General features: G+C 35.0%; 1 protein-coding gene and 1 long non-coding RNA gene across 2 annotated transcripts in view; both read right to left on the bottom strand.

Moving 5' to 3' along the window:
- The window catches only part of spen (split ends), a 73,523-nt gene extending 65,148 nt beyond the window's left edge, over window positions 1–8,375 (bottom strand). Inside the window, exon 1 of the mRNA XM_068291156.1 lies at window positions 8,176–8,375. Coding sequence (XP_068147257.1) covers window positions 8,176–8,345 — 170 coding nt within the window. The 5' untranslated portion in view covers window positions 8,346–8,375. The remainder of the gene's footprint in view (window positions 1–8,175) is intronic.
- A 2,569-nt stretch (window positions 8,376–10,944) lies between these two features.
- LOC137577642 (uncharacterized) lies at window positions 10,945–14,547 on the bottom strand. Its single transcript, XR_011032441.1, has 2 exons — window positions 13,194–14,547; window positions 10,945–12,461 (listed from the first exon to the last, which is right to left on the bottom strand). It is a non-coding gene; the product is annotated as an uncharacterized lncRNA (long non-coding RNA).
- Window positions 14,548–16,741: the final 2,194 nt, after the last annotated feature.

Below are 16,741 nucleotides of genomic sequence, written 5' to 3'. Positions count from 1 at the left end.
CAAATTCAAACCTCAAAAAGTGAATTTTTGATAAAAAAAAAAAAAAAAAAAGAATAGATCTGCCAATTTCATTTGGGTATAAAAGAAACTAAGACCAAGATATCACCACTATCAAGACACTTCATGGTACAGAACATAAAAAAATGTATCCTGAATGTGGGATTGACATATTGGGACCAAATTTCATTAGCCAAGTTGCTACCAGCTACGACTAATACGTTAGTTTCTAGTCCACCTTAATCACTGGATTTTAATGATACATACATATGTATATGTACATATGTATGTATATGTATTCAAACCGAAATCGGTTTCGGTTAATGGCAAAGCATTAAAAGTCCCATCAGTTTTACCTTTTAAGCCAAAAAATTGGACTTGATTCTTTCGAATATTAAATAAATGAACTTCCTTTTGTGAACATCAAAGAGATGACTTTTTTTTTGTGTTTTATGAGAAGAACCTCGAAAATCTCTAATCTCATTTCGCTTCTCTATCTTTCACTGTATCTCTCTCATTCGCTGTTTCTGTATCTAATCCAATAGTTACATATGTATTTATTTATATGACAATAGAAAAGGAACAGCAGATGAGAATAGAGAAATAAGAGAGAGAGAGAGACAATAAGCGGTGGCTTCCTGGACACGCGGCTTAATTTATTATTTATTTTTTGTTGTTCTTTTGCGCTCTCTCCCCTCTCTTACTCCGCCTCCCTCTTATTCCAATTGATTAAAAAAATTGCCAGCCAGGCGGACTTTGAATTATACATGTGTGTGTGTGTGTGTATGTGTATGCGAGTATGCATGAGTCATTTGCAATTAAGCGACAAAGGCAAAAGCAAATCTCACACACACACATACACATACTACAAGAGCGACAGAGAGAAAGAGAAAAAAAAGTGGGGAGTGAATGAAGGAGAGAGAAATAGACTGAGAAAACTTCAAGTGCCGCAAAAATGTCAAGCATAAAAATAAAGTATACGCCATGTGTGCGCTTGTATGTGTTTGTGTATGTGTGTGTGTGTGTGTGTGTGTGTGTGTGAGAGGAAGAAGAAAACCTACAAAAGCAGCGCAACCACAAAGACACACACACACACTTACACAAGCAGACTAAATTCAAATTGGCTTGAGACGACGACGACGACGAGCTACAACTTGAACGACAACTGCGCTGCCGACTGCGACAGCGACGCCGACGTCGACTGATGTTTACACAACGTGTGGTATATTTGCAAGATACTCGTCCAACAACTACAACTATGCGCTGAGCTGTGCTGCGGCTGCTGCCTCCACTGCTTGTGTAGTATTTTTTTAGCCGCTGAATATTTTTTTTTCGACTCTAATTGAAAACAAGCAAACTTGTCTTTTCTCTGGGTGTGTGTGTGTGTGTGTGTGCGAAACACGAAAAACAAGCACACAGCACTACAGCTGCTCTCTCTCCCTCTTTTCGTCTCTCCCAACGAAGTACATCATCGCTCTCACTGTCTCTCGCTCGCTCTTATTCTGCTGCGCGCTGCTAGAAATTTGCAATTGGCCGAGAGAGCAACGTTGCCAATTTTCATTTGTAAAACTGTTTTGTAGCTTTGTAGCTTGTATCTTTTACTACGTGTATCTGCTCCAAGTGTTGTGTATCTTCTTTTTCTCAACAATTTTGCTCAATTTTAGTTAAAGGAAATGCCAGAAGAAGACGAGGAAGATAAATAAGACGACAAAAGGAAACTCTAGGGCTAAAAGTATTTATTATTACTACTACTATTATTATTATATATGTATGTATGTATGCACCTGATCAAGAGTAGTAGAGTCTCCTTCTGACAATAACTAAACAACAAAAAACCAGTTTGAAACGTCATCCCCAAGCAACTGGTTATCAATAACAGGTAAACCTAACCGAACCCGTACTACTCTCTGTCCTCTGTCCAGTTGCTGCTTTCTTTATGTCTTGACAACGATGTCTTTCTTTGTAGTCTCACCTCTCTCTCTCTCTCTCTTTCTTTCATTCTTTGAGCCCGTTTGTCAGTGCCTCCCGACCTGATCCCAAGCTCTTGGTATAATAATCGATTTCTTGCTGCGCCTTCTTTGTTTAGCTCACACACTCACTCACACAAGCGCGTCTCTTGATGATAATCTTTTTTTATGTATGTATGTATGTGTGTATGTACAATGTATGTCTGTCCGTCCGGTTCTTTAGCACCTTTTGTCAACAACAACAACGAGTCCATTGTCTGAAATGTGGCAACATTGCCTTCTACACATCTTTTGGTCTTAGCCTCCACTTTCAGAGCTCAACTCATGTATGAAATTATTTGGGAAATTTCTAATTTGAGTTATCGCATCAGCCAGAGCCCACAGAACCTTTCTTTGCAACCCAGTAACCGACCCCGAGCGACCCGACCGACCATATATAACATTTGTCACGTTCCCTATATAAAGTTCCCTCCTTTTCCTTGTCGTATTCATTCCCTATTCTACTCTCCTATTGCACAATTACGAAATTCAACCAACAACAAAAACAACTTAAGTATGTGCATACATATGTATATGTATGTATGTATGCAAAGGCATTAAATTATTTTTACATTTATTATATATAAATAAAATAACTGCACGACTTGCGAAAAAAAAACCAATAACAATCAGACTATACGTTATAATGGCTCGTGTCGACTTGGATGACACTTGGCTTTACCCTGCACTGCTAAATTTTCTTTATAATATTTTTATCAATCGACATCCTTTGTTGAGTGGTGCCCCTATGAAGCTTCAACCAAAACACTACTCGAAGTTATTAAGTCATCTATGGAAGTGTAAAATATCATCATAAGTATAATCCCATAGATCTCGGTGAACTCGTCGGTTAACTTGTCTATTTTGTGTGCAGATCAAGTTTATTTTAAATTTTTAACTCGTATGTATATGAATCTATGTAAACAAGGATTTGTATACTAAAAATTGGCGTTTGTATCTAAATACTTACTAAATTTCATAAAAATTTGTCGAAAAATAACAATGTTAAGCATGCAAACATTATTTAACAGTTTCAAATGTGTCAAATTTGAACGTAGGTGGCACTAAAGTACTCTTGGAAGAATGAATACATACTATCTGTCTTTGAAACATAGAATATTTTAAAAGAATGCAACCATAGAGTATATTTTATAAATTGGTGACAGGGTTTTCAAGTAGGAATCTTTAACTGACCGATAAAAAGATCTTCTTTAACTGATAGTTTCTATTAATTGGAAATTGACGATATATATTCCCAATTACCATCGAGGAAGAGAAAACATAGACCTCTTTAGAAGATTGATGTTAGTGAGACATCCTACACATATTTTTTAACTTAACCACAAAAAAAGTTATTCAAAAATGTAGGTTTCTTTCGACTATAATCCCTATAACAATTGCCAATTTTGACTTATGTATTTACTTCTAAGTGTACTCCTTGTACGATCTCGAGATCTTCTTTTGTAATAACCATCTCTTTCACACTTGTTTTAAAGTTCTACGCTCATCTGTTTCAGTATTCAGGCTTCAGAAGTCCTCTAGCTCGAAAGTGGTCTTATTGGTATCCTTTGTGGGAGATTTCAATGACAAAAACTACAGAGTATAAAAATATTTAGATGGCTTTGCACCATTTTTGTGGTATTCTACATTATTTTTCTGCTTTAAGCCTAACCAACAGATGTTTGCGCAAAATGATACTCTGGCAAGTGTATTATAATTGAGTTTTTTCTAGGCAAATTTAAATGAGTAACCTAAAGCCCCCCCGCAATGAAGAGCAGAAACAGCAGTAGGAGAGCGAGAAAAAACCCACTTCATGTACATATGTCTGTTTAGTAACCCAATGACTAAACCATTTGAATAATTATACTATTGTTAAACAACAGCTCAACGGCTCCCTTTTTTCTCTAAATATAGAATGATGTGTACAAAAATTACAAAAGCCAACTTAATCTCAATTTTTAAACCAATTGTTCCAGATAAAATCAGTTCATTTTGTTTTGAAAATTAGAATGGATACGAAAGCGAAAAGTAATTGCTTTTTATCAGTTGTTCTATATTTTAAGTAACTTTATGAGCTGAATATTTAAATTTCCCTTGTATCTTTCCTCCACCAAACAAATAGACCCTTTAACCTATGACAGAATCTCTCAGAATGGTTTCAAAGTTCTTGCCAACATTGCTCAATCAGTTTCAGTTTATAAAAACATTTATAAAGGTCGTTTCTAGAGATAGCTACATTTTGTTTAATCAAAAATATTCTATACAATTCCAGAAATTGTTAATGTTTATACCAAATGGTGGCATATTTTTTGTTTAATTTAAAAACTTTTGTAGCTAAATTTAACCTAGAGGTTGTAAACGTGGCTAATAGTATTCTTGGCAATTTCAAACTTTAACAAATATCTCTAGGCACGAGAAATGATAAAAAATGCGAAAAAAAAAAACAAAAACAAAAAAGTAGTAGACAAGGAGAACAACAAGAAATTAACTTCAAGAAAAGATAACAACAAAATAAAAGTTGTTGCTCAACCAAATTTGTTGCAGAAGTTGTTGAGGAAAAAAGAAAAGCAATAGCGACATCTAAAGGTAAGGTAAAAAATGTATTTGTATCTGAGCAATTATAGTTTGTAGGACGATACGTTTTCTTTTCTATCTAATCTAATTTTTGTTTTTGGCTTTGCCCCCACAGCGAGAAACAGAGGGAGAGAGATTGCGAGCAAGGGAGCGCAATAGAGACAGAGAAACTGAGAACGCGACACTTGTCAATGCCAAAAAGAAAAGCAAATACAACAAACTTTATGTAGATAGACAGACAAATACAAACGCACACAAATTCTACACACAATATAAAATGTAACATGACATTGAAACAAGTCATATATAAACTGATATAGGTTGCTATAGTCGCTGCTGTTGTTGTTGCCGCTTGACATCTCGTGTTAAACAACCAAACACGAAATTCAATTAAATGAATGAACAACAAAAGCAAAATGTATTATGAGGGGTGTACCAAATAAACACACATACATAGATATATATGTATAATACATATGTCTATATAAGCCTTAAGTGAATCAAATCTAATTCACAAATATCCAAAAAAGGAAAGATTTGCTACAAAAAAAAAAAAAAAAACAATGAAGAAAAAAGTGCAATAAACAATCAGGCAATGCCGAAACCGAACCGAAATATTTTTTAACGGTTGTAGCCCAAGGAATTTATGGCCAGAAACAAACTTGATTATACAATTTGGTATTGCAATAGTATTTTTCACAGTATACCAATGTATTTACAAATTTTAAGTACGACTTTTGGGGAACTCGAAACAAAGTTTTCAAATCGTAATATTAGTTTTTTTTTTAGTTTTTCTTTATAGAGAATGTAATAAACACCGAAGAAGTTCTCTAAAAATAAGAAAGAACTTAACGTGATACTTTCTAAAGGCAGATTTCGTTCATCTTAAAGGGAAATCGTCCTTGAATGTGGTGGGAACATCGTAATTTTATCATCACAAGATGTTAAATATCATTCTTGGAAAAAATTATACCTTTAATTTACTATCCCTGGAGATCCTACGTTTTAAAAAATTGAACAGTGACTTCTAAATAAAATCGCGAAAGGACTTCAAGCAGACTAATGGATAGAGGTCCTGATTGAAATCGGAGAATCGTGTATCCTAGTAAGTTTGAAAAAAAAAAAACAGATTTTGAAGTAAATTACTTAACAGAGTTTCATGAAAATATTAATAATCATGTAATTAAGATTTATATACACTTTTGACCAGATTATTAGTTGCAATCGTGATTATTTGAGATCAGAAAATTAATTTTTGGGACTATCATAGAGTAAAATAAGCGATTTCCAGTATAATTACTAGTCTTAACAATTTTTTATATGTAAATATTCCAAAATTATTGTAAATTTTTAGACTTTCACCTCTCTACAGATTTTTTCTACATAGCATTACTGTAAGATATTCCCTAAAAATTAAACAAACAAATAATTAAAATCAACAATAACTTTTGATCAAAATCCAAGTACTAACGAAAACACAATTCATGCGTCATCATCGGCCAAGAAAAATAAAAAGTCCAAATCAAAAGAAAGAAAACAAAAATAAAGGTAGCCAAAGAAATAGGAAAGGAAAAAACAAAAAATAGTGCGTAATTTATTAAATGCACATTTTGGGCTTAAAACTATATTTTATATGTATCTCAGGGGGCTTTGGCATTATTTTTTGTTTCTCATTCAATGTCAATGTCAAAAAAACCTGGCGGTAGCTGGTTTTGAACTACAAATTTTGACGATCTCTCAATGTACTTGTAATTAACGCTCCTCTGTGTATATATAAAAAAAAAAAGATAGAGGTAGAGTTAGTTTTTTTTTTTTTGACATTGATGCGGGTTTAATGCACCGCTCAACACTGAAAGCGGTCCGGACTAGGCGAGGCTTTGGCTGGTGGTTTAATGACTTTTCGGTTAAACATTTGTCTAATGAAGTAATTAAAGTAGTGACTTTTGCACTTGACAAACAAAAACAACAGCAACAACAACTCTGCAGTAAGTGAGTAAGATAGCCGGGAAGAAGAAAAACAATATAAAAACTTGTTTAGGAAAAAACAACACCTCGCGCCACAACAACACACAATATTCTTCTTTTTAGGCACAAAAATCATACGAAAAATTACGTAATAACAACACAAAACACACACACACACACATAGACAGACATAGCAAAATAGACGTCGACAAAGATGTTGACTAAGGCAAATAGAGAGAGAGTGAGAGAGAGAGAGAGAGACCATCGCATAACCCCCACCGCACCCATATATTCCCTTCACACATTCGTATTCTTTTAGCCATCATCATCATCTATCTATCTAGCTAGCCTTTTTTTCTTTTTGTACACGTCGCCAGTTTGCGTTTGGCATCAGGTAAAAAGATACAAGAGAAATAAGAAACGAAAAACAACAACAACGACGACAAGTCAAGGTAAGAGGAAAAAAAAAGTTACGCGTTCTTAGGCCACTTAGTAGTTGAAGAAGCTTCTTCTTCTGACCCATGAGAGGAAGCACTAGAAGAGAAAAGGAAGCCAACCAAGATGCATTCAGCAGAAGCAGATAAATATATAGCAGAGAAGAAGAAGAGATGCCAAGCCTATAGACGAAGCAGAACCTACCTCCTACGCATTATCTTTAATAGAAATAAGTTCATTATCTACGATCCAAAAAGCAAAAGCGTAGTAAGACCGGCTTAAAGTGCGTGCCAGATCTACCATGACGGTTTTTCCCCTCTTTCCCATCCACTGAATCGATGTTTTGCTCACGTTATTATTTATGGATTCGAAATGGTTTATTGGGGGATGAAAAAATGTTCATTCGATTCGAAAATAAGAGGCAAATTCGATGTATTTTTAGCAAAGCATTCAATTTTATTTTGATCCAATACATTTACATAAAGTATCCCTTAAAACATAAAGTGATTTTCTTTCTTTGAAATAAAGTTTCGACTCTCTAGATTCTAGAATCACGATATTTCGTGTCAAATTGCATCGAAAATATATTGTTTTTATATTTACTGTACAAATACTATAAACTTTTCAGGACATTCCACGTAGTAGTAGTATTTCAGGGTCAGTTCTTTGCTCTTCTGCTAGTTTTAAGCACCTTTCTCAGTTAGAACATACGACTGTTGTCTTTTAGTTCATATTATTATTAGCGAGTTTACCTTTTTTGCTCTACTACTATTTTTCCAGCTCTTTCTTATATTTAATTCCTTTAGTTGTTAATCGAATTACTTTATTAAGGAATTAACTTCATGGATTATTTTCTTGACTGTTTTTCAGCTAGAAGAACTACTTCTGTAACTACTATAGAATTATTTCTCGAACTTATAGATTCTTTGGAAACAATAAGTGGAAAAACATTCGGATTAACGAAATTCGGAGTTTTTCTTTTTTATTTTAAATACATTTGTAGATCGGGGTCACTTTTATTGCTTTACTACTATTTTTTGGGGTCTTCCTTACGATCAGGTCCTTTCGACTGATTCTCACAACGAATTTATTGAGCTACAAGGACTGGTGATAAGTTGATAAAGAAGGACAAAGAATCAGACTTGAAATAAAGATACTTCGACTTATCCCTAAGATATTGCATATATTTATGACTTACCTTTTTAATTTCTGATTGTTGTTATTAATAATGTTATTATTATTGTTATTATTATTATTGTTACTGCTACTATCCACTGCAATTTGTTGTTGCTGCTGCTGATGCTGCTGTTGAGTAGTTTCGGTTAATTTTCCAAAACAATTATTACGGCTACTGCTGTCGCGTACCATGTTTCGACAACGCGGAACACACACAGAATTTAATATATTGATGGATCAGCATTTCGCCGTATGCCGTCGTATTTAATTTGATATAGAAGAGGGAGAGGCATACTTTTTTATGGGCGCCCTCCTCCCATTGAACATTTTGTTGAAATATTTTGTATACTCTATTTCTTTTTTTTCCAGAATCTTGTTAAGATTTTTATTTTTCTAAGATTTTGTTTAAATTAATTTCTTATTTCACTTGGATTTTTTTATTATCTTTTTTGCACTTTAAATATACATATTTAATGTATATTTTAATAAATTTGCTGGATTTTCTTCTTCATTTTCGGAAAACACATTTCACACTCCACAACACTTTTCAAGGATTGGATCTGCTGCTGGAATTACATATATATAGGGGAGATTATTAGGGGATATATATATATTGACTTGATATTTAATTTTCTTTCACTAGATTTTATGATTATGTTTTTGAATTTTAAACTTTTTTTCTTGGGTTATATACATAAATATATATGTATGTATATCTGGAGATATCTTGTTGTATTCTTCCACTCTCACCACTTCACCAACATCAAAAACGACAAAGCTTATGCCAATTTATGTTAATTTAGCACTAAAAATACATGTTTATTTGCTTTAATTCAATTCCCAACTAGAGCAATTTAAATTTATTGAAATTTCAATGGGCGTACACGATAACAACAACGACAACGACAACGATGTACACTAAAATAGTATCTATCCACATCTCTTTAAGATCTTATCGTTCCAATATGCCCCTTCTAGGTCATAGGCGTATCTAGAGGAACTTTGACCCCTAAAATATTCAAAAAGCCGTTCAAGAATTCGCTTTTTAAACATACAATATAAAGACATTTTTAGAATGTCCTATAGACATTTGGAAGTCACAAGGCATACGAGATGTTATAAATTTGTTAGAAACAATGAATACTTTTGCAATCTATTGCATAGTTAAAGGAGCACAGCCCTCGAGATGCGCCTTGTTTTACATACACTAGGTTCTGAAGCGCAGTAAACTAAAAGATATAGTTTTGTAGGATCTGAAAGTTGAAAATAACAAATATGTAGGTACATAAAAACAACAACATGAACAAGATTACTCTTGTTCTTATGGGCAGAAGGTGGAAAATGTGACGATGGAACAACGCTCTGATAGCATGGACAGCAAGCAGCACGTTATTATAATCCCAGTCCCGGCCAAGCCAGGCATGCCAGGGAAAGACAGGCAAAAAACATCTTTCCCATACCATCCATCCCAACTCACACACACACAGATACTATCCACATCCCAGAGCCAGAGCCAGAGCCATAGCAAGCCAAGCGTGGCGGTGGTGGTGGTGGTGGTGAGGCGGCAGTGCGCCATGATGTTAAAATTCCATGCATTAAAGAACCCAAAAAGTAGCAGCAGCTACAAGAACAACATTTATGCTGCTGCTTGATGAAAATGGGCAACGTTGCCTCTTCCCATATTGTGGTAGCGCGTTCTCTTTCTCGCCCTAATGGCCTAAGCGGCTAGGGAGCAACTATGAAAATTGGCAACATGGCATTCTCGTGTTTGCTTATAATTGACGTTTGCACTGAAAACTGCGTTGTTGTTGCTGCTGCCAACGCTGCTGCCGCCGCTGTCTGACGTGGTTATACAAAGTGGGGTGCCTAATGTTAGAACGAGATAGACATATGTATATATGGTCTGTTCGTTGCTGCTTCAGCGCTCACAGATGCACACACACAAACATGCATATATAGCACATTATGTACAACACAATTTTATTGTACATAAAGAATTTATAGCTGGTGGGTACTGGTACTTGGCCTGGGACTTTGGTTATGGAAAAACGAGTATTTGCTTGCTACAAACACACACACACCTACTTACATACATATGTATGTATGTTGTTATGTATTTAATAAAAACGTGTGAGGGGTGTTGTTGCTGCTTTGGAAACGCTTTTGTTATTTCACGTTGCTCGTAGTGACAATGTTTTTGTGTAGTTTTGTAGCCTGGCTCTACGTTTTTATTTTATTTTTTTCGGTGGAGGCCTCTCAACGTTGTTGTTGTAGCTTTTTTGTATGTTTTCTTTTGGGGCGCAGCAGGAAATCACCAACACACACACACACACACACACACTCGCGTATCTGGCTGTACACAAAATGTATTTCATAAATGCGCAGACGCTGCGCTGTCTATATACACATTAGCACCTTCTCTTTTCATCCAACGCTTTTAACTATGAGTCCCACTCGCTCACTCTTGAGAGCGCCCTCACTCTATACTCTGGCTATCGATCGTGAAAGTTTCTCGGACAATCTTCGTTACCTGCTTTGCAGTCGCATTATATGCCTGGTGGGGTGCGGTTCGTCGATATGACTTTTGGAAGAGGAGCACAAATGGCAAAAGAAAAAGATACATATTCTCAGATATTATATTACCAGATATTTCTGTCATAAACTTTTTGTCGACGTGTGCAAAACAGTTTTTACAAACAAATAAAAGGAAAACCAAAAAAATTCACAAAGAAAATTTCAATTTTCGAACTTTGTGTGTTGTACGTTTTGCGTTCCTTTGATTTGACATTTCTTTTCGTCGGGAGGCAGCCATTTTTTTTTTGTAAGCTGTGCAATTTATAGAAAACTAGCTTCAAACATGAATTTTTGGTTCGTTTTCGTTAAAAATTATTTTTTTTCGAATTTTTTAAGGAAGGCAATTCCAGAATTTATTAAAGCGAAACCAGTTTTTTTCCCTCTTCTATATAGACATAATTTTTGTATGTATGTGTGTATTTATAGTATATGTATTATTTTCTGTAGTCAGCGAACTATGCAGTCGTTTCTTTGTAGCTTGGCTACGTGACCACACAGATACACCAATACCAAGAAAACTAACTCATATACATCTATAGAAAACTAAGAAACAAATAACAAAAAAAAAAAAAAACAAGTCATACGTCGTACGACCGCATTTGTACCATGGGCTAAGGGGCGAACTACGGACGGGTGGAGAAGCAAGGAAATGGATGCCACCACATGCCGCGCCACTTTAGCTACACGTCCACCCATACAGGCGCACGCGCATTCATATAAAACGGGTTAAATAAAAAGAAATATATAAATACACACATAGATACTGTGAAACTGTGTATGCGTATGTGTTTTTTACTGCATCTAGCATTTCGCTTACTCCTATGGCGGTTTTTATCTCTCTAACTCTCTCAGACGAGCAGCTGAATCGATTTTTTTTGTTTTTCGTACGCCGCTGTCGACGTCAACGCAACGCGACAATTTCATTTCTCTCTCCCTCTTGCTTACAGTCTCTTGATTGCTTTATCTCGTTTTGGCTTACATAGCCATCAACTGTATATATTTGTACATAAGTAGCTGCCTCTCTCTCACTCTGTCACGTTTGTAGTTGTAGTCGTCGTCGTCAGCGCCAGCCATGTTGTTACTTTTTCATGTTGGGGGAGCTGTCAGGCCTGGATTTTTGCCGCTTTGTAGCCTCCCCTACCGCCGGATACCACAGCACGTCATCCCCGTTCCTTCGTCCGTCTTACGGACCCCTCCCCCCGCTTGCTCCTTCACACGTTTGTTAGTAGTCGTGTTGTGTGTGCTTTGAATTTCTGATGAAATTCTTTGCTTTCGAGTTAATTGCTATAGCGCAAAGCAGCAGAGACAGCAGCAGCAGCTACAGCCGCGACGCTGGCAGCGCGCCACAAAACGCAAGCAGAGAGCTCTCGTACATCGTCTTGTGCCATTTTTTTTTTTACTGCGTAGCTTTGAAGATCGAATGGATCGGATCCCCAATTGGAAAAAGAACGTTTTCCCCTTTAATGTTTATCAAGAATTAGTATAAATAAATTAGCATAAACTTTGTTTTTTTTTCTTTTCATGGCTTTTGTTTGGATTTCTAACAAATTTTCACATCACTTTTTTTATTTGTAAATTTTTTTGTTTTCACTACACAAATTATTTTTTGATTTTTTTTTCTTTTTTTGAATAACACTTTTTCGAGGCCAATTTAGGACCAATTTTTTTATATTCGGATTTGCATTTTTAACTTTTGTTGTTGAATTTGTATTTCCTTACCAATTGCAATGGGACCTGAAAAATGATAGAACAAAATTTACAAGTTATTATCTTGGGGGGAAAATTTACAAAATATAAATATTGAACAAAATTTTAACCATACAATCAGTGAAAATTTCTCTTCCTATTTATTCTATCTCTGTGTTTTTATATGTACATTATTCAGTTTAGATTTAGATTTAGCAATATAAGAGAAATTTTTTAAAAGCTTAAATATAATACATTTAATAATTTTTTTAGTAGAACAAAATTCTTAATTATTTAAGACGAATAACTCTATTATTTTTTTTTTATTTGGACCCACTTGAATATTGATTGGGCACTATAAGAATCAAATTGTAGTTTAAAATATATTAAAGGCTACAAAAAACTGGTTATTAATATTTTAATTTAATTTTTTTTTTTTTTTTTTGTTTCTGTCAAACGGAAATGATATGAATAATAATGAATATAAGCATGAATATCTCTGAAAATCGATTTAAGTCACCAGACCTTAATGTGTTAAAAATACATCTACAAAACTAATAGCAATAACAACTTTAATAATTTAAATTATTATTTTTTAAAAATTTGAGCTGTGGCAGAAGTTTCTTTTGTCTGACTTAATTGAAATTGAACCAATAAAAAATTAAAATTGTCGATAACTACAAATGTTCAAGCGAATAGAAAAATACAATAAGAATCATAGCAATAGGATCAGAGTTCCAATAACATTATGTTATTATTAAGATTTTATTTTGAACTTACACCATTGATGAAACGTTCCTTGAATTTCTGAAAGAAAGACTCCAGCTTTTTATCTTGTGTTGGACTGTTTTTCTCGACGACGACACGAAAAAAAGGAAAAACCTCCAAAGACAACGCACGACAAACGACCGACCGACCGACAGACAGACGTTCGACGAGCCCGTGGAAAGTTCTTGCGTTTTCTTTAGCTTTTCCTTTTGCGGCGATTTGTATTTTTTCCTTTTTTGCAGATTTCTTTTCTGTGAATTTGATTCACAACACACACAAGAAAAAAAATAACAATTTAAACAATAAAAAAATTTTATCGCCTTTAATTAATTTAAATTTTTATTTTATTTTTATTTAATTTGCATTTGCTTTTGTGTGTTTTTGTTTGTATTTTATTTTTATTGATTGTATTTACATTTCTCCTGTCGTTGTTGTTGATGTGGTTGTTGTTGCAATTAATGCATTTTCACATAAACACACACTCACATACACACGCACACACACACACAACGCACACGCACTCACACATCAAGATGATGGTGTAGGAGGGAGAGAGATAGAGATGCAGCGACAAAGGGGAGTGGGGTGCACGGGCAAAGTACTTGCCTTTTTTTTGTTGAGGTATTATTAACTTTTTATAATTTTTAAACTTTTTGCTTTGTGTGTGTGTTTTGGCGGCGTTTATTTATTTTCTTTTTTTTAAATTTTTTTTTGTTTCTGCGCGCGTCCGCCCGCACAACTGCTCAGATTGAAAACAAAAACAATACGGTAATTTTTTAAAATTCGAAAATTTGAAATAACGTCCGCACGCACACCCGCTCAACTCGAAATCGAAAACAAAAAAACACTTCGCCGCGGCTCTCTTCAATTCAGTTCAATTCGCTCGGCGCGCTCTTTCTTCTCTCAAATGCAACAACAACTATAAGGCCGAATTCGCCCGAGCCGTAAAAAATATACTCTTCGCCGTAACTTTTTGCCCATTCGCCGCAAAAACCCGAAGCACATCGAACGACAACTCATACCGATGATGCCAACCTCGAACACAACAATACTATTAAGCTCCAATATCGAACAACAAATGATAACAACAATGGTTCGAAACGAACCAACTTCGAGCCGCATAGAACCTCATGAAACTCAAATACAGGGACACGAAAAAATTTTGTTTAAAAATACTGGGAGTTAAAATTTAAAAAACAGCGCTTCAGAGAACTTTGTGTCGATTTTGTGACAATCGTCATTTTAAAAACGGTGAGCTTTTAAGTTCGAAAACTACATACTTGACCGATCTTTTTCAAACTTCTAATAAAACCTTCAAAAATTAATGCAACAAACAAAATTTCAAAAATAAATTTAAAAAACATTATAGTCATTAAAAACTTGTAAGAAAACAATATTTTTTTTTGTTCAGGTGATCGCAAAACCCTGCATCTTGCTTACAGCAAACCAATTTTTAATAGAGCCTCAGCAAGTGCGCTGCCACGGATCGAAATACAGTACTTTGAGTGGCTCTAAGACCCAAGAAAATGCCTTAATCGAATCCAAATTTTTAACAAAAATCCATTAACATTATATAAAACGAAAAACAACTTTTTTTATTTTCCCCTTTTTAACTCAAATAATCAAGAAAAAACTCTCCGAGGGCTGCGAGCATTCAAGTTATTTAGTGTTAACTCTTATCGCACTGTCCAAACCCTGGCCGGCACTTTAGGTTCTTTCTGGATCTCCATAAACTGACAAAGCCTTGAGGCTTGCACTATTCTTTTTTCTAATTTGAGCGAGATTATAACCTTTCGGCCACGTCTTTGTGATATTTTTCAACCTTTTAATGCATTTTGAACTGCAGTTTACTGCAGTGAAAACTTTGAACATTTCTCTGTAAGTTTTGTCCTCAGCTATAAGGTTTTCGGTCTGAATCCTATTCTTTACATTTAAGTATGCAAATTAGAATACTTTAAGGAATCTTCTACAGCGAACACTTAACACATAAAATGGTGTACCAAAAATTAACCTTCGAGCAATAGTTAAGGTTTCCCGCCTAAAAAGATCCTTCACTACTATTATTTTGCTCGCTCTAAATTTGGCAATAAAGCATAAAAATGAAGTAGCAAAAAAATTAAGTCACTAAGTCAGGTTACAATGTAATAGACAAGTGTTAGACATTGCTGATATCAGTATTAAAAGGTGTTTAACGGATCAAACTAATATCTTGCAAGTTATAGTAATAAATATCAGCGAGTGTTATGCGCTACTTTTTTTTTGCTCGCGACTGTATACATACATATGTCGGACAACGAATCAAAGTCCACCAAATTGTTTTGAGAATTATCAGGTGTCAATGAAACAAAGCCTACAATGTTGCCAATGTACGATAACTGTCATCATGAAAGTTCAGGGTAAAGTAAACAAGTGAAGTTTAAGTAAAGTAATACAGTGAAGTAAAAATGAGTGAAATAAACCAAGGACTGCCCAAGGACTTTGAGATATTTATATACATACATAAAATTTAAAACTATTAATAATATTTCAAATGTCCGTAAAGAATAAGTAGATAAAAGAAAATATTCATTCACCCCAATGGAAATCTGCTGAGGGTATAATCATTCCCAAACCACATGATATTATTTAAGAGGAAGGAATATTGCTCAGCTGTGCTATGACAGGTGCTTGCTGCTAAAATATTTGTCCAATTTTTTCATTGACACAACTTTAAAAACCTTACCCACCTTACCAATTATTTTTTAACGGAGGAAAAGAACTCGTTAAATAGTCAAAATGCATAAAATTTGAAAAGATTCCATAAGTTTTTAATTGGTGTCTGGCCAGATCCAGACTGAATTTTCTTTTCTTTTAAGCGAACCTGGCATCACACAAAAAGCAGTGCATGGAAAACATGGTGTGCTCTGGTGAAAAGTGTGCTCCTGAAATCGCTTATCTAACCCTCCTGCTGCGGCCTGTCGCGAAGAAGCCAAAAGTTGTGCGTCGACGAGGAAATTTGGCCAACTTTGGAAAGCATCAAGATCAAATAAAAACATTTTCATAAGGTAAAAAATGGTTTGCCGTAATTTTAAAGTGTTCGATTAACAGCAAAAATTTGGTAACTATAAAACCAGATTTGTCAAGTTTAAAATGTCGACCGTCCAGTATGAGTGGTTAAAATGCTTTAATTCAGAGTTCGGCAAAGTTTGTTCTGCGAAGTCCGGACCATGATGAAATAAGTACAAGGCGGTCCCATCGGCAAATTGTACGGTATGAACTCGTCGTGAGCAGCGCTGCCGTCTCACATACACTGTAAATGCTCGTGTAGGTTCCGCAATGGCACTTCGGAAACATTCGGCTCGTGCTTGTTACACAAACAAAACAATATTACCCTTTTTACTACAATTTTTTTTCTCCTTTCCTCATTCCCAAGCAAACTACGCATACAAATAGAGTTTATGTAGCGTTGCGTCTGTGTGTGTGGTATGCTGCATTGTCCGACCAATGACGAGTAGGCAGCAGGCAGCGCTGCCGCTGCTGCACGGATTGAGCAGAGCCGTTTCACATTGACTGTAAATTGT

This window comes from Drosophila tropicalis, unplaced genomic scaffold (assembly GCF_018151085.1).
Source record: "Drosophila tropicalis isolate 14030-0801.00 unplaced genomic scaffold, ASM1815108v1 contig_1187, whole genome shotgun sequence".
Classification (NCBI taxonomy): domain Eukaryota; kingdom Metazoa; phylum Arthropoda; class Insecta; order Diptera; family Drosophilidae; genus Drosophila; species Drosophila tropicalis.
Note: the sequence above shows the minus strand (reverse complement) of the source record. Positions and strands in the feature narration are given on the sequence as shown.